Genomic DNA, 27,705 nt, shown 5'->3' with positions numbered 1-27,705 from the left:
CGTGTCACACCTTCATGTTTATCCATTCCACATGTGTTTATTGAGTGCCTGCTCAATGCCAGGCGTCAGGCACAGATACATTCCAGCACACCTATTAAACCTTCCACAGGTACCACTGCTCTCTCTAGAGCCTGTGCTGTTTGACCAGCTAAGTGTTTGGGAAGTTCAGCTTGAAAGTTTATTTAAACCTGCCTGGGATCCCAGCGAATCTTCCTGCGATGCTATTGCTGCTCTCAGGACCTGGCCTCCCATGTACAGGAGTGGGATTTGGGCTGATTCATGTGCTGTCATCTTGGCTTGATACCACAGGCCTGCTTTCCTGTTTATGTGGAGCTCGGGTGACGCTCGCTCTCGCTTCTCCCTGGGTTGCGAGGGCTGGACTGCTCTTGGGAGGGATGTTTCCTATAAGATGTCGTTTACGATTTCTCTGTCTCAGACATAGCTCAGGTTGAAATGGGGCTGAAGTCTTGTATTTTATACAATCTTTGATCTCTTGTCAAGAAAGCCGTTCAGCACTCTCCTCTTGTAGCCCACGTGACTCTCCAGCAATATCTCAGGATTCCTAAATTTTAAAAACCATAAATTAGCAAATCATCAACATATCACCAAGAAGGTTCATCTGGTAGCGATTCTAGTCAGAAGGAAACATGGGCCCTAATAACTGATTTTCACAAAGATACAAAGAATTGTAGACAGACAGATACAGTAAATAGGAAGACAAATAGATAATTCAAGTTGACAGACCATCTTGAACTGATTAAGGATTCTGCTTTGATTAGCATTAAACTTTTAGGGAAAGGGGAAAAAATGGAAAAAAAAATGAGATTGCCCTCATACTTTGGGAAAATGACCCCTGATGACTTCTGAAATTGGGTAACTTGAGGGGCAAATCCGAAAGCATTTGTCATCAGATGTCTCACATAATATAGTTCCCAGATAGTCCTTCCCAATGTCAGGAGTCTTGGTGGGTGTGGATGTGGATACTTCCACCTTGGCATGTGCTTTGGGTCCTTGTAAGCCACATCCTTAGTCCTTTTCAAACTTGAACATCTCCTGAAAAGAGATTTGGCTGCATAGTCAATCAATCTTCTGATAGTGCTCATGGGATGAATGCTTACCCTCTGCCCTCCTTCCCTGCTGTCTTTCTTCCCTTCCACACACTTATCAAAATGTTCCACCTATTGTTCTCCAAACAAGAATAGAAATATAGGTGGGAGATGAACTGGGAACCTTGAAAAAAAAATTCAAACCTAGACTTTTGCTTTCAAATATTCTTGCTTCCATTTACAAAGAAATTCTGATTATGACTTTTCTAATTATAATCCCCAAAGATTCTTTCTGCTCAGTCTCACATTTGATGGAGTGAGTCCTTGCTGGGTAGATTTAGAATCCCAGGAACAAATGCAAGCATCCGAGACTAAATGACACCCTATTTTTTGTCATTCTGCCATGCCATTCATTCTGATAGAAGTCTTTCCAGCGCTGTGACAAGCAGTTCCTCGTAGACTTGGGGTTCATTCCACCAAGAGTCACCATGCTCTGAAAATAAAACAGCAAACTTTCTAACTGGCCAAGACCAGTGTCTCTTTGTATTAAAATATTATAGGAGCCAATGCAGTGTGAAAGTTGTGGAAATCTGATTCTGTTGCTGTCAGGCTTGAGCCTCCACACAGCACTGATATTGCATGGCAATGACCTGCTCCTTCCCCCACCACCATGGAGACTTGTTCTGAATGTGAGTACCAGTCGTCAATAAAAGTCATCTCCTCTTCCTACTCTGTGCCATTCCAATAAGGAGATGTGAAGGCATATCAGAGATACATGTATGCCGTTCTGAGAAGTTTTATGATGCTTTTTCTGATGCCAAAGGGTCATGCCAGCTCACATATAAAACATTTAGGAAAACACCCATTCCAACACATTGGCTTAACAATTATCCAGAGCCTACTGTGAGCCAGGGCTCTCTGCTGGGCTCTGTGGCTAAAAGAATGAGTGAGAGAATTCATGATTGTTGCTCTCCTGGAGAGTATGTGAGCCTTTGTCCAATCAGAACTATCAAAGGAGCCAGTGGCAGCTAAATGGGGGCTTGATTATGTAGGGACATCATCCCAGTGAAATGTTCTTTTGGCAGGAATTTGGTACAATAAAATCATGAAGGTGTGAAATAATCATGAAGGCAGGAAGCACATTAAAGAGAATATTCCTAACAGCATGTGACAACTCAGATTGTAGAATGTGCTCACTGGATCTGTTTAGGGCAAAGGTGACAAGAGAAAGCCAGTGTGCCTAACATCTTACAGATCTAATAAGGAACCCAGGAAGAGGTGGTGGGGAGGTATGGAGAGGCCAAGGGCCAAGGGCCAAGGACCTGGGGATGATATTAGGAACTCTGCTTTTTCCAAGGCTCTACAAGCATCCTGCTGTGATGTGTCATGCATCAACAGGATTTTGAGTCTTTGGCTCCTTCCAAGTCCCCAAGGAGTTGCAGATCCTGTTATTTTATAGAGGCTAATGCCCATAGAGATGCTCTTCAACTTCAGATGGTGTTATTCCTGAAAAGCCCATTGTAATTGGAAAATTGCCCAGACATACATAAAACTCACTTGAAACACTTAACATGGTGAGCATGCTAGTTTAGACCTGCCGACCTCAGGCGCTTTCATTAGCCTGCAGGTGGGCAAGGTTGTCTAACATAGAAACGTCATTAAAAAAATAGATAACCCATGAAATTTGTTTATTGTCGGTTGAAATTGAACAGAATGATTTTACAAGTAGCCTTTGGCTTCAGTCAAGTAGAAAACTTCTAAATGGACCCTGCCCTTTTGGGGGGAACCATCTGTATGTAGTTTGAATATCCTCAGAGAGGATACCCAACCCTTTGGGGGTAATGGGAGATAAGAGGAGGATGTATCAAGTTATCACTGTAAGTAAGCCAGTCCCAGTAGTATGAGAGGTAGGAATAGGAATAGGGCTCGCCTTGTAAATCAAAACCCTTCCCAAAGGAAAAAAAAAGTATATTATTTACATGTTTGGAGTCATTCTTTTTTCTAGTCAACCTTCTCTCCTGAAGGGTAAGGCTGGCCTGTCTGGATCAGTCTTCTCTGTATTTGTCCAGGTGCAGCAGCAGCAGGTAGAGACAGGCAAAGCATCTTTGATCTAAAGGGAGAAACATGCTTATCAGAAAAGGAAACTGTCTAAGATGGGAAAGGTCAGGTCAAAGGTAGCTGGCTTTATTTAAAAGGGCTAAGGGTCGCTGAGTCCCAGGTGATAAGATGAATGAAAGAGGGCTGAGTGTGTTAAGGAGACCCATGGAAGATCAATGTAACTTGAGACAGCTTCACAATTGTGAGATGATGATCCAGTTGTGGGAGGGCTAGCTGTGTAATCAGAAGACCCTGAGCTGGATCTCTGGAACCTGTATTTTAAAATCCAGACACAGGGGCACATATCTCTAGTCCCAGAGCTGGGGAGTCAGGAAGAGGCAGACCCCTTAAATTCACTAGTTATCTAGCCTAACCAAACCTGTGAGTTCCAGGTTCATGCGGGACCTTGACTCAGAAAATAAGGTGGAGAGTGAGTGAGGAAGATTTCTGATGCCAACCTCTGGCTTCCACATGCACATGTGCCCACAAAAACATATACATGTACAAACTCCTCTCTCTGAAAGGAAAGAAAGGAATTAAATGAAAAAAACTGAAGCAAAGGTCAACAAATCTACCCCTTATGGTTCTATGGTTGTAAGCAACAGAAATGTTTTTTCTAAGTTCTTTCTTTCTTTCTTTCTTTCTTTCTTTCTTTCTTTCTTTCTTTCTTTCTTTCTTTCTTTTTCTTTCTTTCCTTCCTTCCTTCCTTCCTTCCTTCCTTCCTTCCTTCCTTCTTTCCTTTTCTTTTTCCTTCTTCTTCTTCTTCTTCTTTTTTTTTTTTTTTAATGTTGGAGTGCCTTGTCCAGAGGAAATCTGAAGGGCAAGCTCTCAGAAAGGACAGAAAGCAGCCAGACATGACAGTCTGTGATTCAGGAAGCAGAAATTTCTGGCTACTCATTACAGGATTTTGCAGCCAGCATGGTTCAACTCCTACTGTTAACTTGAGCAGTGATTAGGCTTGCTTGGATATAGAAACTTGATTAGAGATAACAAAGCCCTCTGTAATTGAAAATGAGATATTGTTGACAGAAGGAATGGTGTGTGCCCGACAGGTGGAAGCATCCTATGCTGAGGTTCTCTGAACTGATCAAGTCTTGGACTCATACTCCATGGAGGCTACCAGCTACAACGATATGTGGTCATTCTTTACCCAGAGCCTGACTCTGATCCTGTGTACTGTCTGATTATGGAGAGCTTATTATGGTTTGGAAAGGTGGATTCTCTAGGCTGGTTTAGTGCTTAGCTACAAATGACAAAATGCATCAGTTTAGTGTAGCAAGTTCTGGGAAAGGGCTCCCTAGCTTCCTTTGCTGGGTCATCCAATGCTCTGCTGCCTGACCTTTGGGCTCTGCTTCATGAAGGTGCCTTTGCTGAGCTCTTTGGGTTTGTTAGCTCCATTTAGTAAAGCACTAAAACAGACTGCCTCTTCCAGAATACTCCTGTTGACATCTGCATGAGATGATTGCTCCGTTCTCTTCCTCACCAGGGGGCAGATCACATTCCCTTCCTTTCTCATTAGCAAAGTAGTAGATGTGGCCAAGAGTAGATTATTTTTGCCTTAAGCCTTCTTGTTAACCCCTCCCTCTTTTCTTTCCTTTTTCCTCTTTCTTCCTTTTTTCTTTCTTTCTTTCCTTCTTTCTCTTAACAGGAAATAGTTATAGTCAGCTTTGGGATTGTTGGCATAAGTACTGTCTGTTGTTTTGTTTTCATTTTTGTTCCTTTATGGACTTGGGAGAAGATTCCAGGAGGCTGAATTGGGCAGCCATTCTTGCAGTTTACTGTTAAATGTTGACTGTGTTTCCTCTGGCTTCGTGTCCAAGCCAAGCATATTTTTTTTTCCAGCAAATAGGTCTTGAAAGCAAATGGTGTGTGTCTGTGTGCCTGTGTGCATGCCGCACTAGGGCTAGATCCTGGAAGATACGAACAACAGGCTGGAATAAGTTTGCTTTGATTGTTGGTGACAACCTTTCTCCACAGTGAAGACCAACTTGGGAACAGATTTTCAGTAAAGAAAATAGAAAGAAGTTTGAAGACAATTTACTTTTTATTTGGCAATGGGATCAGGAGTCCAAAGGAGAGAACTAAAGGGAAGCTGTTCTGAAGGCACAACTCAACTCAGGGCCAGTTGCCATAGGACAAAAAGCCAGAAAGATATTGCTGGGTGACTTAGGAGGTAAAGTCCAGCTTGCGTGAGGAAAGTTCAAGTTCAATATAGGAGGGCAAACATGAGCTGTGAGTACTGGCCACCATGTGGCTATCTGATGGGCCTCTAACTGCCCTACTTCTGTAAGATAAAATGCTACCCATTCTCCTTGCCAAGTACTCCTTAAAACCCCATCACCTCACATCGGGGGCTACTAATGGTGAGAGGTGCTGGGGAGAGACGGGATGAGAGAGATATGATTAGAAGGCTCAGCAGAAAGACAGAAGAGAGTCCAGCATATGGATTTGATATAAATATTATAGTTTCACAGAGACATCTAGATCAATACATGCCACATTTCATCTACCTCTTTGACAAAGTGAGTGCAATGTATTCAGAAAAAGCTGTATAGGATTTTCAATTTACTCTATATGATTTATTGTGACAGGATAGCTATGGGTTTTTTAAGTTCTTTATACGTGTTCCAGTAAAAATGGATATAGTATCTTTAAAAATAAACAGCCCAGAACCATGCATTTTACACTATCCGCCTGGCTAAGGAGAGATCTAAGACCTCCCTGACCTTGGAAGACCTGATTGTGGTCAGATTTGCCTTAGTCTTTGCTCTTCGGCTTTTGGGAGTTTGGGAAAGGTGGGGAGAGTAAACAGGGAAATCAATCAGGAAGCAATCACAGACGTCTAGACAAGATAAGATGATGACAAGAACAAGAGTAAAGGCTGGGAGCTAGCACTCCATAGGGATTCGTAAGGGTCTGGTGGATGAGGTCCTGCCAGCCTCTTCCTTTATGGTGAATGGTTCCAGGTCCTGCTGGCCTACTCCCTGGTCTCTTAATCTCTAGCTGGGGTCCTTTCCACAACATTTGATGCTTCTTCTTTTTAGAAGGCATCAAATAGAGAGGGTTGTTCTGCCCTTGGTGTGTACTCACCTATCCCAAATGGCTAAACCTGCTTTCTTATGGAATGGGCATAGGCGTGAATGTAAAGTATGTAGAGGAAGTATGAGCCACAGATACTCTGAAGTTAAGATACACCTGGAAATGTGAGTGGGGTCCTATTGCCAACACCCTGTCATGGTGAAATGTGGAATGTTGTAAAAATGGTTTGTGCTCAGAAATACTGCCAGCTGTGTGTAGAAAGTGTGTAGATTTTTCATTCTCATCAAGCTAAACTGACTCCAATGATTCCCTGGTGCCCCATTCCTGGAGCCTTGAAAAGCCCTGTCCTCTTCTTACACCTTCTGTCCTAAGTCCACCCTAAAACACATGCATGGAATTGACTTCAGAAACAGGTTGGCACTTAACTTAGGAATGTTGGCCTTTCTGGCCCACCCAAACAGCAAAAATAGGGCAACTGAGAAGAACATATGTGACCACATTCTAGAGGTGGAAGTGGCTGAGAGGAGGAAGAGGAGGGCAGTCATAAATATATGGGGATGATTAACATAAGCGAGTGGCACTTTCCTAGGTGCCCCTGAGAGAGTTCAGTATAGTCATTCATTGGTCTTTTACTACTACGCAATCACACTCAACCGCAAGATGCTTTTGTTGTTCTGCATCGTACAGATGCTTCCTATCCCTAATTAACCCGCTGTCTGGGGCCCTTACTCTGCACCAACACGGGATGAACAACTTCCTTCCACCAACTTCCATTTGCTCCAATTGTGTTAATATTTAAGACACTTCCTTGTACATTTAGATGGATTGTCTATCTAAGCCCTTATTATTAGCTAACATTTATGTTAGCTTTGCCTCAGAAATATCTGTTCACCAAACTCGATTTGTTACACCCACAAATCTCATCAGATTAGAATAGAAATGGTCATTGATTTAGATTTGTTGTCTATCTTCACAAGTCCAAGAGCTCAAGCCACCTGGAATCCAGGTATGAAGAGTAACATTGGGTTCAAAGAGGCTACCATCAGAGCCACAGAAGAGAATTGCTTTAGTAACTCTCAGTATGACCCACTTAAATAACTCCTGCTGTAAGTGGGTCATCTCTGTGTTAGCCTTTAGATTCCTGGGCTGGTGAGAGAGTCCTCTCCTCCACAGGAGAGCAAAGTCTAAGCCAGATGATTACATTACTTTTGTAGCTCCTTGAATTGTCAGAGTGTATGACTAAAGTGAAAGTTTGGTTTAGAGTCTATGAAGAGTGGCTTGATGATTTCTGTGTTCCTTCCTTACTGTTTCTGTGAGTCTTCTGGGCCAATTGATCAGGTGTAGCCTAATTTAGAGATACTGAGAAATTGTGGTGTGTGAAGGGAATTTCATCTCTGTCCACCTCATTTTCATAATAATCCTCAGAACCTCTAAGAACTCCTGCAATACCTCCTCTTCTATGCATTGGCCATCCCTGCCTGTCTGGAGGGAGCAGAAGATGAAAGGTACAATCCCATGCCTATCAGCTTCATCTCCTTGAGCACTGGAGTCTAAACCTGGACTGCATCTTAGGTCAGCTACTTTTACTTCCTGTGAACATCAAAGATGCATCTCAGAGAAGCAGCTTTAGGGGAAATACCCAGAGATTTGCAGATGGAAAGAACATGCAGTTGTTTGAGGATTAGAAGGAATTATATGGGCCACATGCTTTGTATTGGTGTAAAGATGTCACAGGGTCCCTACCATTTTAGAATGCTGACAATAGGCTCCTCTGCTAGAGCATCCATGTATTATCTCTCTAAGTAAATCTTAGAGACAACCCCATGAACCAAGCAATCTTTACAGTGCCTCTAAAGTTCTGAATTGTTGCTCCTAAGATGAAAAATTGGTGAGACCTGTCTAAGACTATTTAATTAATTAGTGTCTGACATCAGAATATGAATCTCACCTAGCAGGTGTGTTGGTGTTGTGGAAGTCAGCAGAGATCATTTTGGACAAGAATCTTTGGCCTTCCTTAAATCATACCCTATAAATATTCGCTGCCTCCAAGAAGCCCATACTCTGCTCTCAATTATAAAATATTTTCAATCATATTTTGAATGGATGGGATAATAAATACTGTGTTTCTTTTTGAAACACTAGCCCTCCCCAAAATACTGCGTGTGGGATGTGATTTTCAAGTGTTTTCTCTATTTGCCATCCTTTCCCCAAATAGGGTGTCTGGCACTTCTCAGACATGGGCTGCCAGATCTCATCTTCCAAGGCTGATACAGGGCTAGAGAGGCATCATCTCACCATCCATCAGTTCTGACGACATTCAAACATTTTCAATATGTGGGCTCCCTGATAACTTCCATTGTATGGAAATCAAAATGGGGGGAAATGATTATTGGCACAAAAGGGAGAAGGCTGTAAATCTTCAAATCAGATACAGGACAGATTGGAACAATATGGCTTCTTCAAGGTTGCCATGATAATGTACCTAATAACTCTCCCTGGGCAAAAAGGCAATCTGCTTTCAATCAATCCCCTCCCCTTGAACCCCCCCCTTTTTTTTTTTTAGCAAAAATACCAATTATGTTGAAGGAAGATCTTTTTCTTCCTTTTTTGATAAGGACTGCCTTCCATCCCAGAAATCATGCTGTAGCTAAAAGATATATTTTTTCAGTTGTCTAGCACGGTATTGGACAGCTAGCACCAAATGAAAAAAAAAAAGTCAATCTTTTTTCCCCTTCCTCTCTCCTGCCAGCATTTGTCTACTTACTTCTTAAGAGAAGTGAAAGCTAATTAAAGGCTTAAGGGATAATATTGATTGCATTGGAATATATTTTATATGTACCCGGCACACTTTCAAATAATAGAACCCTGACTTTTTCTAAGGCTGAATAAATCAGCCATCTGAACCTTGATCCAAAGACGATGTGTTGGGGTGGGGCTCATCTCCTCCCCTTTCACTTCACATGTATCTTTCTTAGGATGAATGATTTCAGAGCAGCGTGTGTGTGTGTGGGGGGGGCTGTTAGGTATTCACTCCGTTTTTTGTGTACAGGACAGGAAGGGCAAATGTTCAGCTGTGTCAAGCCACCATTCATCTGAGTGTGACTTGAAATAATAACCAGGGGTAAGTCTGTGTAGTGCCCTAAAGTTTGCAGTATCTGAGGCAGAGCCTGGCAAGGTGGGCTCGACCTTTCAGCTTCTCCTTGTATGGACTGGAAGAAGTAGCTCATCTGGGATATCCTCCCCATGCCATCAAAACAGGGAACTGGAGTTCTTGCCTACCTGGCTGATCCTGTCATCCAAACCACAGCCTCAACTGCAGAGACGTCTTCAAGTTAGATTTCTTCATCCTAGTGTCTTTGTGCAGGATATTAGAAGGTACCAGGTAACCTCGCTGTCATTTGTGCAGAGTTCACATCAGAAGGGAAATCTCGTCTTGGTCACTGTCCAGCCACACTTTTCAGATTCAACTCAGAATCATAAATCTTATTTGAAATGTGCCTACTTACCTACTCTTTGCCCATATATATGCCTATGCCATAAAAATATTTTAAGATATAATAAAAATTGTAAAATTCCAAATTGTTTGTTTATCTTATGAGTTCAGATATATTTTACAGCCATATAGTCAGAAGGGATCAGTGATACAAGGCGTTGGGCATGGAATTTGTGTGAGTGGCTAAGTGATGTTCTTAACTTGGCCAATGCTGTTGACAAGATGATATGATCATGCTAGGATGTCTCTTCTGAAGCACCCCACTGTCATTCTTTGTTCCCCTTCATGGCCGAGGCTTGCCTGATAGCTAAGTGCTCTACTGTAACAATAACAGTCCATAATGGTAATATTATTAACTGCATCATGCATATTATTGATTTGCTCTTTGTTCTGCACCATTATCCTTTCCCCAGTGAGTTTACTGCATCATTCTCACATACTTAGTCAAGCACTGAATTACCACACAGGGCAGGCTCTGGTAATGATGTCTAATGGGACATCGCATAAACCATCATTGCTGCCCCCTATTATTAGCTGCCTGCAGCCAATGAGTTTTCTACTGTATTACAATGTGAACAGAGCAATTATAAAGGGCAAAGGACCTGGCTATTCTGAATTTTTCCTGGGAAATTGCCTTACTGCATGTTCACTGCCTGGCCAAGTAAGTCTTAACCGGCACTAGAGGTCGACCTTCCACTACTGACAGCATGTAGTGAGTGGAGGAGTCTGCGTTGAGCCATTCAGCTCAGTTTCTTTGATAGAAGCCAATGCTTGTAGCTTCATAGCTGAGCCACAGTTCTTTGGTCTTAGGGCAAGTTCTTGGATCATAGTCTTGTGATTGAGCATCATGAAGCAAATCTAAGTGAGCCAAGGATAGACTGATGTTAAGGTCACACTGGTTCAGGAAGAAAAGTTATTGGAGTGATTGCAGGTCTTAAAGGCTCTGGGAAAGGATCTCACTTCCTCAGGATAAGCCTATATTTCTAGAAACAGAAGTTCAAACTACCCTAGGACAAAGCCAGCATCTTCACATTCATGTCTCCCTGGCCTCTGCCTAACAGAAGGGTCTTCAGCTGAATTAGTTTGGCTCTTGTGAAAGTCCCAAGCACCCTGAGGCAGCAGCCCTCTGGGGACACAGTCATGGCATGCAGCTTCATCTTCTATTCCGTGGGCGTCCCATCTCCATTTAGCCCTGAGTAATGCTCACTTACTGTAAAGTGTTACATGCCCCCATTGTTGGAGAAGTTATGGTGGAAAAATGCAAAATTTCCTTTTTACTGCTTATGGCCAGCCGAGCCTATAACGTGTCAAGCCACGCATTAGCCACCCTGATAAAAGTCCGCTTTCTTACACACAAAATCATCGTTTCAGCAAGATTTGTTATCTCATTACCTGATAAGCTGTATGTCATAAACCAAGACTGCTGCAGTAAATCTCCCAGGAGGATGCTTTGTGGGCAGAAAGGGAGAGATAGGAATCTGCAAGGGACTTGATAATGTAGCATTTAAGCACAAGCATAATGCCACTTATTGTTAAATGCATAAAACCACTTGGCCAAGTGGCTAGGCTTTTAATAGGATTTCGTGAAGCATCAGGTGAGCAGCCATATGTTTCTTGTGGGTTTTTTTTTTCTGTCCCAGAGCCTCTGAATAACTGTTAGCGTCATTGCTTTGCCTCATGACCCTCTGGGGATGGGCGCTGGGTTTGCTGGGGCTGAGGATGGCAATGGATGTTGCCCTTGCAGCTGCTTCACTTCCTCTGCCTTGTCAGGAACTGGGATGTAGGGTCATGTTGCTGGGTCTGGCCAGCACTAACAGGCCTCTCCTGTGCAGGCATATTGTGGTCTGTGGACACATTACTCTGGAGAGTGTTTCTAACTTCCTGAAGGACTTTCTGCACAAGGACCGGGATGATGTCAACGTGGAGATTGTCTTTCTTCACAAGTAAGAACCAATTGCTCTCACTAAATCCCTCTGTCTAATCACAAGCTTCTCTCTGAGTGCCTGTGGGTGTAGTAGAGATGGGGGTGGCTGAAAATGGGACAGGATTGACTAAGCCATGATCACCACTCGCTCCTTAGGTAAGGGGTAGTCTTCCACAAGAATGGGGATGTTGGTTTAGAACACTTGGATGGTGATTCAACACCCTAGTCCAGGGTTGGAACAGACTCCAGTAACATGGTCTGGGACCATGGCTGAGTTTCTTTCTGAAAGAGTTAACAGCAGAATTCGCTGGTGGTTCACGTCACCTCTCTTGTGCCTTCATCAGTGTGGAGCTGTGCAATCAGATGTGTCTGCAGAGCTGGTGTAGGATAATTAATAAAATTGTGTGGATAGTTAATCACTATTGAAAAGGGACCAAGCAGGACAGGAGAAGAAGCAGGGTTACTTTTTACATTGCTGTGACAAGACGCCTGAAAAAAGTAGCTGGAAGAAAGAAAGAAAGATTTGTTTTAGCTTGTAGTTTGAAAGTCCAGGGTGAGAGTGTGAGGCAGCTGCTCACATTGCTTCTGTGCCCGGGAAGCAGAGAGGGAGGCTCGGGGGCTCAGTTTGCTTTCTTCTTTTGTGTCTAGTGTGGGAGCCCAGCTTACAGGGTGGCGCTGCCAATCTAGACAGTCCTTCACATAAATGCTTAGAAGCTTGTCCTCTAGATGATTCTGGATCCCGTCCAGTTGACAGTATTAACTATTACACAGCATATTAGGTGTATTAACACTGTTGTTCCTCTGAGTCTCTATGTGGTACCCAAGGCTGGTTCTGTGTAGATGGATTTTCATGTAATCCATAGACACAGTCAGTGCCCAGCACATCTTTAGTCTGAATCCTGACTTAACCAATGAATGGCTGGGCAAGTTAGTTTACTTCCCTGTGGCTCAGATCCCACATCTCTGAAGAGAAGATATAATTCTACCTCCTTGGATGATTGCAGTAAGAATTAAATTAATCCATGTGAAGTGTGCAGAGCCCAGTTAGCCTTCCAGGGAATGCTCAAGACAAGTCATCTGTTATTGTGAAAGAAAGCCTGATTGGGCTATATAGTTGACTTAAGGATACAGCCCTCAATATAGATATATTTGCCCGTGAGTAGTTCCCACCATTTATGAGAAAGACCCTTGGTAAGACATAAGCTCACCCAATTCTGAGGGCTGAGAATTCCCATACCTACAACTTGAAAACCCCACTCATATTATGACTCAGTCTAGAGCTTGAAGACCTTAGGGAAAGGGAACCAGTGATGTGAAGTTGCAGTCCACAGAGAAGAATGCAAGGGCTGAGATGCCATGCTGTATATAGGCAGTCAGGAAGCAAAAGACAATTGTGGCCTTTTTCTGCCCTTTTGTTAGATCCTTGCTTCCTCCACTCGAGTGGAGGAAGGAGCTCTGCTTACCCAAGTTCACTGACCCAAAGGTGATTCTCATGGAAAGAGCCCTCGTAGACATGGCTGGAAATCACTTTAATCTAGGCCTTCCAAGGTGGGCCGGTCAAGTTGACACATATAATGACCAATCAAACTGATGCCACAGCTTTGGTTTTGCCAGTGTTAACAAAGAGGAAGGTGCTTTATCACATTGTCCCAAAAATTTGTAACCCAGACACCTCTGGGTTGATTTTTAGTGGAGTGAGTGGTTTACTTCTTTTAAATATGAGACTTTCTTTTAGGGCAGTGAAGGAGGCATCTCTGAAGGTCAGGGCCTTTGTTCAGGTCTTTACATGGAAATTAAAATGAAGGAAGCTTTGGAGTCTGAGATCCCCACTCTGTTGTTTCAACTTCTGTTTCTTTTCTGTCTGCACAGTATCTCCCCTAACCTTGAGCTTGAGGCTCTGTTCAAACGGCATTTTACTCAGGTGGAATTTTATCAGGGTTCCGTCCTCAATCCACATGATCTTGCCAGAGTCAAGGTAAGGAGAAATAAATGTTTTTACTCCTTCAGGAATGGGCTATGATTCTCAGTAGCCAGGGTTAGAGCTCCTTAACTGTTAATGAGATTACTCAGATGTTACAAACCCTGGTTCACTCTTTCATTGGCCTCTGGACCTTGCTCTTCTGCTGACTCACAGTGGACTCCTCACTCAGGTTAATTTTCACATAGAAATTACTATTCTGTTTTCTTCAAGACCAGCTACTCCCAAAGTAAGACTCAAATGTTCAGTCTGGACCATCTCATCCCAGTGGTCCAGTGGGAATGTTACCCTGCAAAGCCTGACAGCCTGAATTAAATCTCCAGGATCTATTTGATGGGACGAGAGAACCAACTCCTACAAACTGTCCTCTTGCTTTAATGCACATGCCAGGCTTTAGAAGAGGAAGGGACACAATGAAGTGACCTCTGCTACTCTATCCGCTTAATGCAGTTGTTGTGTGTTCAACATTTGCATGCCATTGGTAGTTCATTAATATTATGTGAACCCATGGAAGTCTAAATGCTGACTGTGTTCACCAAAGAGTTCTGTAGTTGTGGTAGCAGCAAACATAGAAAACCTGAAAGGATTTGTATAAATCTTTACATTATTAAAGAAATCAAGAGACAATGTGTGACATGCCATGGAGGGAACCATGACTCTCCTAACAAATGCTGGAACAATTTAGTAAGAATAACATTATGAGCAGGAGAGGCTGCAGACCCAGGTTAGCATGAGAATACTCATGCTTATGTAGACTGGTTCATCTTAATATTATCCAGACATGACCCAAGTCATAAGTTCAGAGAAAATGGCTTTTGTTCACAGGCCTCATTTAAACACAAGCAATTATTAGCACATCAAACTCACGGTCCCTCTACAGAACAACCCCTCCCCCCTTTGGCTAACATCAAGATAAGTCAGTAGGTTGCCTTTTGGATCCATCTGTAACTTATCATTTCATTTATGTAAATTATTTGTCTTTTGAATACCTGAGTAGTAATGAGCAACTACTACAACAACAACAAACAGCCTAGAGCTGTTTTCTATTTAAGGCTCTGATTTCCTATCAGGACACATATAATGAAAATGTGCACAAGATTAGATAAAGGATTTAAAAAAAAAGATTTACTCATTTTAGCTTTGTGTGAATGACTGTTTTGTCTCCATGTATGTATGTGTACTGCCTACTGCCTGAAGCCTACAGATCAGAAGAGGGAGTCAGATACCCTGGAAATGGAGTTATCAATGATTTCCAGCTACCATGTAGGTGCTGGGAACTGAACTTATAACTTCCGCAAGAGCCACAAGTGTTCTTAATAACTGAGCCCCCTCTCTAGCCCCTTGATGATTCCGTCTATGTTGCTGAATCTGCAACTATTTTGTGCACATGATAACCTGAGGGAAAGAGTTCAACCCACCAACCTCCATTTCCTGGTTGGAAAAATTAGGACGATGGCACAAGAGAGTTAAGAGAGGAAGTGGGGATGAGATTGAAAGGCTTAATTAAGTAAATATGAGGAAATTTGGCAAACATGTCTGGAAGCAGCTAGGCCAAATGAAGAGCATAATTACTCAGGTTCATGCTGGAATCTATCTTTTAACAAGAACCTGACCTACAATCTATATTTCTGACAAAACTATAATTTTTCAGGATTTTTTCCTTTCCTTTCAAAATACCAAGTTCTCCAAATGATATTCACAAAGAAAGGCTGCAATTGTGTGTAGCTATTTATATATTTGTGTTTGTTATGACTTTTCCTTTTGGTCTCTCAGATAGAGTCAGCAGATGCGTGCCTGATCCTTGCCAATAAGTACTGCGCTGACCCGGATGCAGAAGATGCCTCCAACATCATGAGGTAACTAAGGGTGTCAGGTGCTGGGGAAGGCCCTGGGCTAGTCTCCCAGTAGCCTGCATGCAGCCTTTTAAGGGGGAAGGGGGTCTGCAGAGGACTGTCTCGGTGGACCATCTTTTCTTCGTGAACTACCCAACAGTGGCTCCTGTACGGAGCTGATAGAGCTGGAGAGAGTGTTGACATACAGGACAGCACTGACAGGAGGTTCAGACTTCATAGATAGCATGTCCAGTGCTCATAGCTGCTCTTGGTTTTCAGATTCCTAGAGAAAGAACAGAAAAGGAAAGATGGGTGCAGGTCTGAATCAAAGTGCTATCCTCACAGGGTTGGAGGCATGGCTCAGTTGTTAAATTTTTTTTTTAATGAATCACAGTGGCATACATGAGTACTAGGAAGTAGAGATAAGCAAATTCCTGGGCCTCACAGGCCAACTTGCTTAGCCTAATTAGATGAATTCCAGGTCACTGAGAGACCTGTCTGAAAACGCCAAGGCGGTCCACATCTCAGGAGCACCACACACCACTGGCTTCTGCCTCCTGTGGACTTATACCACACATGTAGATGCATACCCATGAAACCTTCGTTTTTTTATATGTATCTTAAAAATTGTGTGATCTGAAAGGAATTGGACCCAAGATATCTTCACTAGAGAAGGGTCTTATCTCCAGAAGGTATTTTGCAATATGTGGAGAACTTTGCATTTGATACAACTATCAGATGGTATTGCTGGAATCTTGTGGATAGAGGCCAAGGACACTGCCAAGCTTCCCAGAATGCATAGCTCAGTCCCTATCTAGAAGACTATCTAACCCAAAATTTCAATAGCTGAGGCCGAGAAACCCCTTGGTAGTCCCTCCCCAGGATCTCTATATCAGGTTATTATCCTGAAAGCTAGTGGTCAATTAGCCTGTTTCAGTTTTCCCAGATGAGTGTTCTTCAGTGGTTTTAAGATTAGCAAGAATCTCCAAGATACTGAATTATATAATTTCTTTATCCTATTTGGATTGAAGTTCCTCCTCATTTTCTCTTCCTCCCCTGCCTTGACTTCCTTCTTTTCTTTCTCCTTCTCCTCCTTCCCCTAACAGATCATGGTGCTCTGGCGAGAAAATAACCTAGAACACCATTAAGGTTGTGCCTTTTCTGCACATGGGTGAACTAGTCCTCTCAGTTTAATTTTAACCCCGACTCTAATGCCTAAATGTACTATTTGTTTCAGAAAAAAAAATTTTTTTCTTTAGCTATTGTTCTTCCCACCCAGATTTGTCATCCTGTTCTGTATCTATAAAATGACCAAAAAAAAAAAAAAAAAAAAAGACCTCCAAACATTTTATTCTCATTAGCTAAAATCCTTTTAGAATTTGTCTTTTCTGGGTGTAAATTTCAGAATAGTCACTTGAGGTAGGTGAGGATAACAAAGAGACTCTTCTGGAGATAGCATGGACTAAAGGAAATACTTCATTCCACTGCACTTCCAACAACACTTACTCAATAGTGAACATCAATCCTTGGGACCAGACCTGGTCTAAATGCTGCTTCCAGCTTGCTATTTTGGATTTACCTAAAGGTGAGGCTTGGGAAGTTGCCTTTGGGTCTTTACAGTACTTGTGACTCCTTCATCTTGGCTATAATTAGTGTTCAGTAGTTGCATGCACTTTCCCATCATTGAGGCCGAGGAATTCCGCTGGTGCACTTAGGTTGCTCAAGTCCTCCCTTCAGCATCTTAGGTCTAGAAGGGGCCATATGACACCATCTTCTCTCTTCCACTTACTTCCCTTTGGCAATGGCTCTGTTCCCATTGCCAAAGGAAATCTGTGCATAAAGTCCAGAAAGACTTGGTTTGCCAGGCTGCGAAGAGGATAAAAAAGGGGCAGGTCAACTTCAGTCTAGAAAGTGCCCCTTGTCATTTTCTGAACTAACTAGCATTTCCACCCTTTGACACATTTTTTTTTCTGTCACTTGAATTCATAAAAATGTAGCCCTTTAAGGCACAAGGTTCCATCTTTTTCCTTTATTGCAAACAAACAAACAAAAATCAGGAGAATATAGCTCATGGATTTAACCATGCAGAAAAGTTCTTAGCATGCATACTTTATTTCTTTTCAGTGGTGACAAATAGAAATGAATAATTTTGAAATGGGTATTTCTCATAACTGGAGTGCTTTATTCAAACTCTGAGTATGAAGGGTTAATATGAGAACACATATGTTGTTCCAGGGAGAATGGCAGGATGTCAAGGTATAGAACTCACTGGGTCAGGAAAGTAACTAAGCCATCCACTAAGGAGAATCAGGAGGAAGACCCAAAAAGGAGCAGGAAGCTCAGGGTTAAACTTGGGTTTAGCTTTTCTTTTATTTGTATATTCCTCCTTAGCTTAATGAGACCAATCTGCTGCTTTTGAAATTAAAATGTCAAAGAGCCATTTGAAATGAGCTAATGCAGAGAGCTGGCTGGCGCTGTAGACTGCAAGGAGAGTCTGACAGAGGCTCAGAAGCCTTGGGTTATAAGCAGAGGCCAACAAGACACGCTCTCAAAAGTAAGAGAGGAAGTCCTTCTAGTGCAAAGCCCAGGGTGGATGTGCACAGAGAGAGGCTTTCTCAGGAACATCTTCCAACTTCAGTGGCTACAGTTTTTTTCAGATGACGCAACTGTTTGCCTTTTCTCCAGTTTTGCAGAAAAGGTGGCAAAGTGAAGAGTTGAGCTTGGTGGGAAGTTTGTGGGGGCGGTATGATAATTGCAGTTGCATTCCTGATGAGGCTTAGGAGGTGGGCCTTTCTCTTGAATTCCATTCTTTAGCCTTCCTTGTCACAGAAGGAAATGTACAATGTCACCTCTGACAGGGTTGGTAATGACAAAAACCATAACTTACACATGGAGAGGGTTGTTAATGATTTCAAAGCATTTTAACATCTGGTCTCCTATTTGCTCCTCATACCAAGCCTGTGAAGTGAGCAACACCGGTACCGTCACCCCAGTGTCCAGAAGAGAAGGCAGGAACACAGAGCCCAGGGATTTCCGAGGGCCACCAGGTTCATTAGCACAATAGCGGAGCTGGAAGCCAGGTGTTTCCATTCATGTCTTTCCTTACTTCTGCCCTGCGGTAGTGTGACTGATTGGAGAAGGGATGCCAGGGAAGGTTGGCTGGTGGAATCATCCAGACTCAGCAAAGGACTGAGGACAATCAGAGGGGATTGCCCACCAGATCACTGTCTCTAGGGTGCTGATGTTTTAAGTCATCATTGTGCCAAGGAAGGGTCCTTGATCATATCCCAAGAGATCTGCTTGAAAATCACATTTATGAAACTGTCCAAAGGATCTGTGATAATCAGAGCCATTTGTCAGGTGGCCTGTTTGAGTTGTCATCATTGTCTCAAGTTGTTAACTGGATGCAGAGCAGAGGTTTTAGGTTGGGGAGTGGGAGACTACAGACCCTCAGAACATAAGGTCTGGGTTTGCATTACCTGTGTATAAGCATCAAAACTACCCATCTGCAGTCCATTCAAGTTCCTACTCCACTTCCTAGGCATCACAGGAGTCCCTCATCTTTTTCCCTCATGTTTATTTTTAAGGCAGTACCATGTAGCCCAGGCTAGCTTTGAACTTGCTCTATAGTCAAGTCTGGCTGTAGAGTCCTGATTATCAGCCTCTATCCATCACATGGTTACAGGGTTCATTTGTAATTCCTAGAACATACACCAATGACTACTTTGCCATTTCTTTTTCATGTTATTACTGGCTATGGTGAGGAGAAGACATTTCTCTCTGGACTGGTACCCAAAGCCCCATGGATGGCCCTGGTTGCTGATTTAACCTGAGTCACCTAATCAAATGAACCCTCCATCATACTCTGGGTTATACAGAGCCTGATTCAGTTCTGGTTCTCTCTCTTTCAGAGTGATCTCCATAAAGAACTACCACCCGAAAATCAGAATCATCACTCAGATGCTGCAGTATCATAACAAGGTAGGTGGTGAGACTCTTCAGGAGGCCTGAAGGCATCCTCAGAGCTTGGATCCCAATACCTTCTGCCTCCCTATACAGACTCACATACACATATACTCATTTAAACACACTTGTACACATGCCCTGAGGCCTGGCAAAGAAATACAAGAGTTAGGATGTCTCCCTAGGACATTTTTTCACGTCAATCAACTTGTTATTTGTGGTGGGGTCATTGGGAGGAAGTGCCTCTGTTGCCTTCTTGTACTAAATTCACTCATTCAGGAAGAAGCCATTGAACCCTTTGGTTCAGAAATATTGACATGTCCTTAGATCCTGTCCATACCTAAGTTACAACAACTTGCATTTCTATGTCCTATAGTCATTCAGTCAATATCTATTGAATATCTATTCTGTAATTAACATTCTTCCTGCCGCTACTCAGAGGGTAGGTAACTGTGAAGATAAAATCTGATCTTGTGTCCTTAGAGACTAATGAAGCAAGGTGTAGACAGTGTACCAGATAAACTATAGGATTTCTCTATGTGTGACCAGGGGCACTTGAAGGAACATAACACAGTTGGGTAGAGAAAGCAGAACATGGCATCATCCTCCAATTTAGAATGGGACTCTGCCCAGTTACACTTGGGGAAGTAGTAGTTTATCTAAAGATTATAATTTAAAAACTTTCCCAGTGTTACAGCTTACAGTGGGGGCTAGTCAGAAAGAACACAAACATGAGGGTTAGTGTGGCTACCCTTGGATTGTCTCCCACTGAATCTGAGTTGAAGGTCTCTTAGCTACAGACAGCACTCCTTCACTCAGCTTGTGGTTGCACACTATGGACAGCTTTGGAGGAGGGAAGGTGGCATCTTGTTCTACTTGATCTGGGACCAGTTGTCTTCTTAATGGAGCTTAGAAACTGGTGGCATCTCAGCACCTGAGGCCAGGCATCCTGTCTGAACAGAAATAACTCCCTGCAGGGTTATGTGTGACAGCATGCCCCATCTTTTAGGCCATATTCTCTACAAAACAAGCCATCAGGTAACCCAGAGAAAACCCCACTCTGCCAAATGCCACCAGCACCATGCCATTACTTCTTAATTGCTGGCAAGTGCTGGCCCATTCTGCTGTGTGGAGGCCCATCAGAGGCCATTGCTGAGTAGGTCCTGCTGTCAGCAACTGGCCCACTGCTTGGAACTGCTGCCCAGTGCCGACCATTGCCCGGCCCTCAGCAGGTGGCTCTATTGGAAATTCTGCTACTCTCCAGGCAGTGGATTTTGGTGGTGGGCACTGAAGGCAACTGCCTGGTTTGTCCCTGAAAACTCACGGATGAGATAAGGGGACTATCAGTAACTCACAGCCATCAACCCGGAGAAGCTCTTGACGGCAGCCCCTGTAGGTGGAGGTGGATTTTATTAGCGAGGCTATGACTGGTGACAGCTCCTGCTGCAAGGAACACTCCTTCTTTCATTTGTGATTTGAAATTTCATTTAGTGTGGGAGTGCTTTAAGCGATTGTTTAGATTTTTGGCTGAATTTAGACTGAATAGGAAAATTAATGTTGTATGTTTAGAAAGAGATGTCAGTTCCTTTTCTTCTCTTTCCAATGGGTGCTGATGTAGCATCTTCAAGAAATTAAAGAGCATTTCAACTGTGTAGTTCTTGTCAAACTCAAAGAAACTTGATTGGCCTCAGAGCAAGCTGGTACCTGAGCACAGTCAACCAACTGTCTTGGACACAATCTCCAGTACAAGCATTCAGACACTGTGATGAAGACATCAACAATCCCATGATTATTTTCTTAAGACACATCTTGTTTAGAAACACCCCAGGCTACTTGGGTTTCTGGGTTAGGCAAAATCATTTTCAGAACACTGTTAGATTAGTAAGGATACAGAGATAGAGTAACTTTGACAAATGGCATTTTCCTTTCCTTTCACATCTCCCCTTTAGAGTGAGAAGTCCTCTTGTCTTTATTTTTTAGACTATTCTTAGTCTGCTTTGAGTAGACAGTTCCCCCCACCACTTCACAATTTTGCAGTTTCCTGAGATGCTACCACCTACCCTTTTCACACACTCTTCTTCTCTTCCAACGTTTTCTTCTTGTGGCCTTTTTCTCTGTACCCATCCTAGATGCAAGATGCACATAGAATGCCACCCACTTTTGCGTGCACTTAGGGAAGACTTGATGTATGTGTGAAAAATATGCCACTAAGAGCATATTCTGGAGGGAGTAATTGCTCCCACAATTGGACATAGGGCTTGAAATAAAAACAATGTCAAACCACTATGATGTAGCAAGGGTGATATTCTAAAGCCTAGAGGGATGGAGGAAAACTGCTGGCCTTGAGTTTGTCATCATAATAATTGCAGACATTTGTGTCCTGTTTTATGGTTTTAAAAGAGCTTTGACATCCATTATCTCATTTAGTCCTCATTGGGCCATCTGTGCGTTTTAGCATCCCAGTGTTACTTTAGACTAGCAGGAATCAAAGCTCTATTCTAGGCCAATCAACTCTGGTGAGCCCAATTGTTATCAGGGTCACTCAAAAGCCAGCAAACTAGGCAGAATGGCCAACTGCCACCTTCTATTTAAATGGGACAGTACTCCACAGAACCAAACAGAGGTTCCTGGAAGAAGGATGGTATTCTCCAAAACGGATCTCTTTATAGTAACTAAGTTACATAGAGAGAACTTTTAAAATCTGGCCATCTGTGAATGCGAAGGAAAGAGACTGTATCAGCTGACATGCAGGTACATGGTTTAAAGCTCTTCAAACACAGGGTAATGTATGACACACTGGGAAAAGTGTTAGTCCTAATAACTCACCTGTTAATGGAGTTCTTCTTTCCACAAAAGAATCCAATAAAAGAGGCTCTTGTCTCTGATTTGGACACCAAGTCCCCAGTACAGATGACAGTTCTTTGAACATCCTCATTGTCTATGCTGGCATGTTGGACATAGTTGTGTTAATCAGTGCCTTCGTAACTTTTCTGTATCTGTGATAACATACTCTGACAAAAGCACCGAAATGAAGGAGAGCTTTGTTTCAGCTCACAGCTCAAGGCTCAGGAGTTTGAAGTAACTGGTTATGTTACATCCACAATTGGGAAGCAGAGAGATGAATGCATGATAGTTGCTCAGCTCCGCTTATTCACTTATACTGTCCAGGATTCCAGCCAGGGAATGGTGCCACCCTCAGTGGGTGGATCATCCAACTTCTGTTAACAGGATGAAGATAATCCTTCACGGGCATGCCCAGAGGCCTGTCTCCCAGATGATCCTAGATGCTGACAAGTTGACAGCACAAATCATCATGGGCAGCTTTCTGTCACTCTAACAAATACACAAAGTAAAACTTTTGGAGGCTGAGGGCCATGATGAGTTGGTCTTGTTTTGTTAGGCATGTGATAAGGCAACACACCATTTTGGGAGAGACTGATGGAAGACAATGGATCAATTCATATCTACATACCAAAAAGGTAGGGCTGACTGATGTGCTGCTAGTCTCTCAGAAGGCAATTCTCTCAGTGACCGAAAGACCCTAGTAAACTCTGACTCCCATTGGCTCCATTTCCTCTTAATAGAGCATCACACTGGGGATGAAGCTCTTGGTACATGGTCCTTTTGTGGACATTGACTGAAGATGCAGACCACAGAGTACTATTGTTGTTCGACTTTATTGTTTTTCACAGTATTTCTCCAAGGCTGAATATGTAATAAGAGAAGGCAATGTGCCCAGCATTTATGTGATGTCTTGGAACAGCATATTTTCACAGTCCTCCTCTGTGAAATGAAGGATGGTCCAGTTGCGTAAGTGGAGAGAGGGTGTGGTTAATGTTGAACCTCGCCTTTTCTCTTTGCCAAGTTAGAAAGAATTTGTCTCTAGATTCCTGTGTGTAAATGCTGGCATTTTGCACCAGACCCAACTTCCCTCAAATGAAAGAGGGTGAAGTTTCCAAAAGCAAAGAATTTGAATCCCTGTGTCAATATCCTGTTTCTGGTTCTTGCACATAGCCTTCCCTCTTGGACATTGCCACTTCAGCCTCACTTCCTACCCTATGGCTAGAAAAAAAAATACAATGAAAATACTATGAAAGGAGACACAGTAACTTTGAAATGAACATGACTTTTTACATGGGGTGTAAGGGACCCAAGGCTTACATGCCAAAACTGCATATATTGGATGGCATGGAGATTTGATAGACTTTCACCAAGGTTTTGATTCTTACTTTGCAGATGGCATGGAGATTATGTGGTGTCTATAGACAACAGACCACCCAAATTTCTTGTCACACACATGTTCATTACTTGGATGTAATTTATCATTTTTCTCATATGAGTATTTCTCCACATGGATGGATGTCTTTTATACCATGCCAGGGATGTAAAATGAAAAAGCTGACTTCTTAATCCAAGGAAGAATGAAGAGAGACGTGGGCAAGAAGGTGGGGCTATCTGTTGGCAATGAGTGTGTGATGTGCAGAGAGCCTCTGTTATTCAGCTCCACACATATCACACTCCTCTGTGGCCACACACAGGCATGTTTTACCCATACTCCGGGTAGAAAGCAAGCAGTCATTCTTCCAGCAGTAAGCACTGCTGGCTTGGGACTGGAGACTGTCACGGAAGTGGGTTTTGCAAGCAGGCATTTCATAGGAGTAGGGTTTCTCCAAGCAGAGCAAAGAAGTCTGGGCTCTGCTCTTTGTTTCTGCAATGGAGTCTTCCATCCTTCTATTGCAGTTGGCCTCTGTTGTTCTGAAAGCAAAGAGAAACTTCTGCTGCTGCTCCCCATTTGCTGGTGTGTGTGCAAAGATAATGTCAGAACTATAGAGTCTTGGCATGGACAGGGACTTAGAAGGGCTCTGGCTCAACTTCCTCTACAAAGCATGATTTACTCTAGCAGTTTGGAAAACTGCTAAGTCTTGGGGATAAAGACCTTGTACTTTTTTTTTTTTTTTTTTTTTTTTTTAGTAGCCTTCTCTATTTATTAGACAAATTTCATCCTTACAAAGTTCCGTTTTCAAACAAGCCAAAACCCTTTTCTTTCTTTAATATATACCAGGCCACTCCTAATTCTGGCTTCAACAACAGAGTAGGGCAGAGCTAATATAGATACAGCAGTACCTGAGGAAGTCAGATGTGATGACCATCCAGTCTTCCTGAGGGTGCTGTCTCTCTGCATCTTGGGCATTTTGGTCTCTTCTTACAGTTTCTTAAAAGAACTTTTACAAAACACTCACCTCTTCTTGTTGTCATCATTTTTCTCTGGCCATTATTCAGTTGATCATTTCCTTGTTAAAACTGGATCATAACCTGTGGAAGGAATGTGGCCTGTTCCTATAGGAATAAAGAGTTTATTTCCTTTGCTCTGAAGACAGTTTGTAACAAGCAGATTTTGGCTTTCCATTTCACAGATCCCACGGCCTCTAATTGAGGTTTTAGTTACCTACACATGTAAATGCTATACCCCGTCCTCTTTTTCTTTCTCTCTCTCTCTCTCTGACACTTTCTTATATCTGGCTTCTTGTTTTAAATTTATATAATTAATGTGTCTGCACATGACTGTTGACCCTGACATTCAGGTCTTGTCCTTCTCTTCTGTTGGTATTTGTACATCCCCAAATACTAGAGGACCTCCTGAGTCTCAGCTTTTTTGCTTGCACCGTCATGGTCAGCCCTCTGCCACATGCCGCTAACAGATAATGGTGTGATCATGCCTCTGGCCCTGTGAGTTGGGGTCTGACCTGACTGTGGCATAGCACGATGCACCAGACATTGCAGGATGTCTGTGTCTGTGCAGCACAGCAGCCTCCAGGGAAGCAGCATTACTTCCCACATGTCATGTTACAAGTCTTCCAGCTCCACCTCAAATCTGCTCAGGTGGAAACTTAGCACAGTAGGGCCAACAACTGTGGTTTCATACACACTGCAAGGTAGGCAGGTACCTATTCAAGTTTGGGGTGTTGCTGATCTGGTGTATTGAGAATACAGAAAAAAATTCAAGTGCACACAGACACACAGACATCTGGCAGTCTGATACTACTTGAGAGCCACTTTGAAAACAAGCTAACTAGACTTCTTAATACTGGGGACTGGTATGCCTCACAAGAGAAAAATTCCTCTCTGGGTTGAATCTGGCAAACTTGAGAGGAGGATGTGGGCCTGGTGAGTGTAGAGCAATGTTGCCAAGAGGCTCCAGTCTCTTAACAGAAGTGTGGAGCCCCACAACAGGCAGAGGGAAGAAGGGATGAGTTTGGATGACCCAGTGTCCTTGGACAATGCAGCAGTTCCCAGGAGAGATTTCAGACACTCAGACACGGAGCAGAACAGGGTCTCATACCTCTTCTTCTCCCCGCAGGCCCATCTGCTTAACATCCCCAGCTGGAATTGGAAAGAAGGTGATGACGCAATATGCCTCGCAGAGCTCAAGTTGGGTTTCATAGCCCAGAGCTGTCTGGCTCAAGGCCTCTCCACAATGCTTGCCAACCTCTTCTCTATGAGGTCATTCATAAAGGTAACGTCTTGTCTTATTAGAGCACATTAGCCTAGGATTCCGTTTGTCGTGGGGTTGAGTAGAGCACAGCTTAAACTCAAAACAGATCGACGGGCTTTAACTTCTCTGGTTGAGGAGAAATTCCTTGTTACAGATTTGGGAACGAGGCCAGCTCCTTTCAAAATTATGTTTTTATTTTTATTTGGCACATCCGTGGCCATTAAATGATTGTTCAAAGCACAGTCCTCTCTTTTTTTTTTTTTTAGATAAACCACATGTTTATCTATCAACAAAGCCTCCGCTGTTAAAACAAAAATATGATTTATATACATTCCATATGGCACCAGAGTGCCTAAAGAAAAGAATTATCATTTTCCTCTTTTATATCAAGTGGCTGGTGGACCTCTCACTGTGTGGATAAATGCAGACCATGTGTTTGTGCTGAAGCCCAAACCCCAACAACATAATTCATTTATTTACTTCTGCACAATCAAGGAGGCCAGCAAGGCTGACATGCCATGGCTATTTGAATGGAGAAAGAAAAGATGAACTGAGTCTTTACCCCAAGAGACATGCAGTCTGGGTGTGTTCATCTCCCTGTCAAAGCTCACTGGGCAGCCTCTCCCCGTCTCCAGATGGCTGCTGGACCAACTCAGGGAGAGAGAATGGACCCACTCTGCTTTCCAGGGCCCAGGGCCTTGAGTGCCTCTGAGCCTAGGCGCCTGAAAAAGCAAGCTCCTCGAATGTAGACGAAGGCCGTCAAGGTGGGACACCGTATCTGTGGATTGTGCTGCTCAGAGCTGGAATGTGCCAGGTCTTAACCTTTTGTACCTACAGCATTGGCATTGGCATTGGCATTATTTAACCAATAGGTACTTCTCATAGTTTGACTTAAAGAATAACTTGTGTTGGACCCTGCTTCCAGCACTGTAGCAGTGCTCATAGCGAATGACATCTTGACTTAAAATAGGTTCTCTTGTACTTATTCTGTGCCCAAAAGGCCTCAGCTTAACAAAGCTTCACTCAAACCCACTTACAAAAAAAGTCACTATGTGCCTCTAAATGTCTTCTTTAATCCAGGCTGCTTTTGTCCTGCCTAGATGAAACTGAATGCAGGCAAAAATGAAAGTAGCAGGGAGATCTGTGTGGTTGTGACTAGAGATGGAGCACCAAAGCCAGATATAGCCCTGTGTCTCCCAAGACTTGTCTGTTCAGTCCAACGAGTCCAGACCTAGGGTAAGGAACTGTCACCAAGAGAACCCCCCTGGCTCTTTCAGTGGCGCTCGGGTGGTTTCCGTCCAGCAGAGGCTTGCTCACAGGACCCAGTACATGGTCTGAGGAACTGAGTTCTGCTTCCTTGTGCTGATGTGACATGGGCCTTGGCAGAGCCCCACCACAGATGGGGCCACTTGACATGCGTATGTTTTGATTTTGTGGTGCCTGCATGGTAACTAGATCTGCCTGTCAAGAAAATTAATAAAATGGATGTGACACTGATTCTTCAGTGTTATTACCAGCAGAGAGAACTTCTGCCCGACTCTCCTCGGGACCCTGACGGGCCTCACCTCTAAAGCCAGCGATGTTTCTTCCAGCTTCACTAATCCCATTGCCAAGTTTCTATTTAGGAAGAGCCTGTGGGAAAGGCTGGACTGGGCCCTGGTATAACTGAAAACACATTTCCCTCCCAGGGTTATATTACTGCATTATTTCTGTCCCGGGCCAGCTCTCCCATGCTTCGAGGCAACTCTCTGGATATGACCTTTTGACACCGAGGTGGTCTTTGTGTTAAGATTTGCTAAGGACATAGCCTACAAATAACATGATTTCCTTTCCTACATTT

General features: G+C 43.2%; 1 protein-coding gene across 28 annotated transcripts in view; it reads left to right on the top strand.

The window, feature by feature from the left end:
- The window catches only part of Kcnma1 (potassium calcium-activated channel subfamily M alpha 1), a 695,343-nt gene that overhangs the window by 474,800 nt on the left and 192,838 nt on the right, over window positions 1-27,705 (top strand). For all 28 annotated transcript variants that reach the window (XM_060382122.1, XM_060382121.1, XM_060382116.1 and 25 more), the window contains 5 exons: window positions 11,508-11,618; window positions 13,469-13,574; window positions 15,351-15,433; window positions 19,321-19,390; window positions 25,731-25,886. In XM_060382122.1, coding sequence (XP_060238105.1) covers window positions 11,508-11,618; window positions 13,469-13,574; window positions 15,351-15,433; window positions 19,321-19,390; window positions 25,731-25,886 — 526 coding nt within the window. The remainder of the gene's footprint in view (window positions 1-11,507; window positions 11,619-13,468; window positions 13,575-15,350; window positions 15,434-19,320; window positions 19,391-25,730; window positions 25,887-27,705) is intronic.

Source organism: Meriones unguiculatus, chromosome 4 (assembly GCF_030254825.1).
Source record: "Meriones unguiculatus strain TT.TT164.6M chromosome 4, Bangor_MerUng_6.1, whole genome shotgun sequence".
In the NCBI taxonomy this organism is placed as follows: Eukaryota; Metazoa; Chordata; class Mammalia; order Rodentia; family Muridae; genus Meriones; species Meriones unguiculatus.
This window is presented reverse-complemented; position numbering and strand designations above follow the sequence as displayed.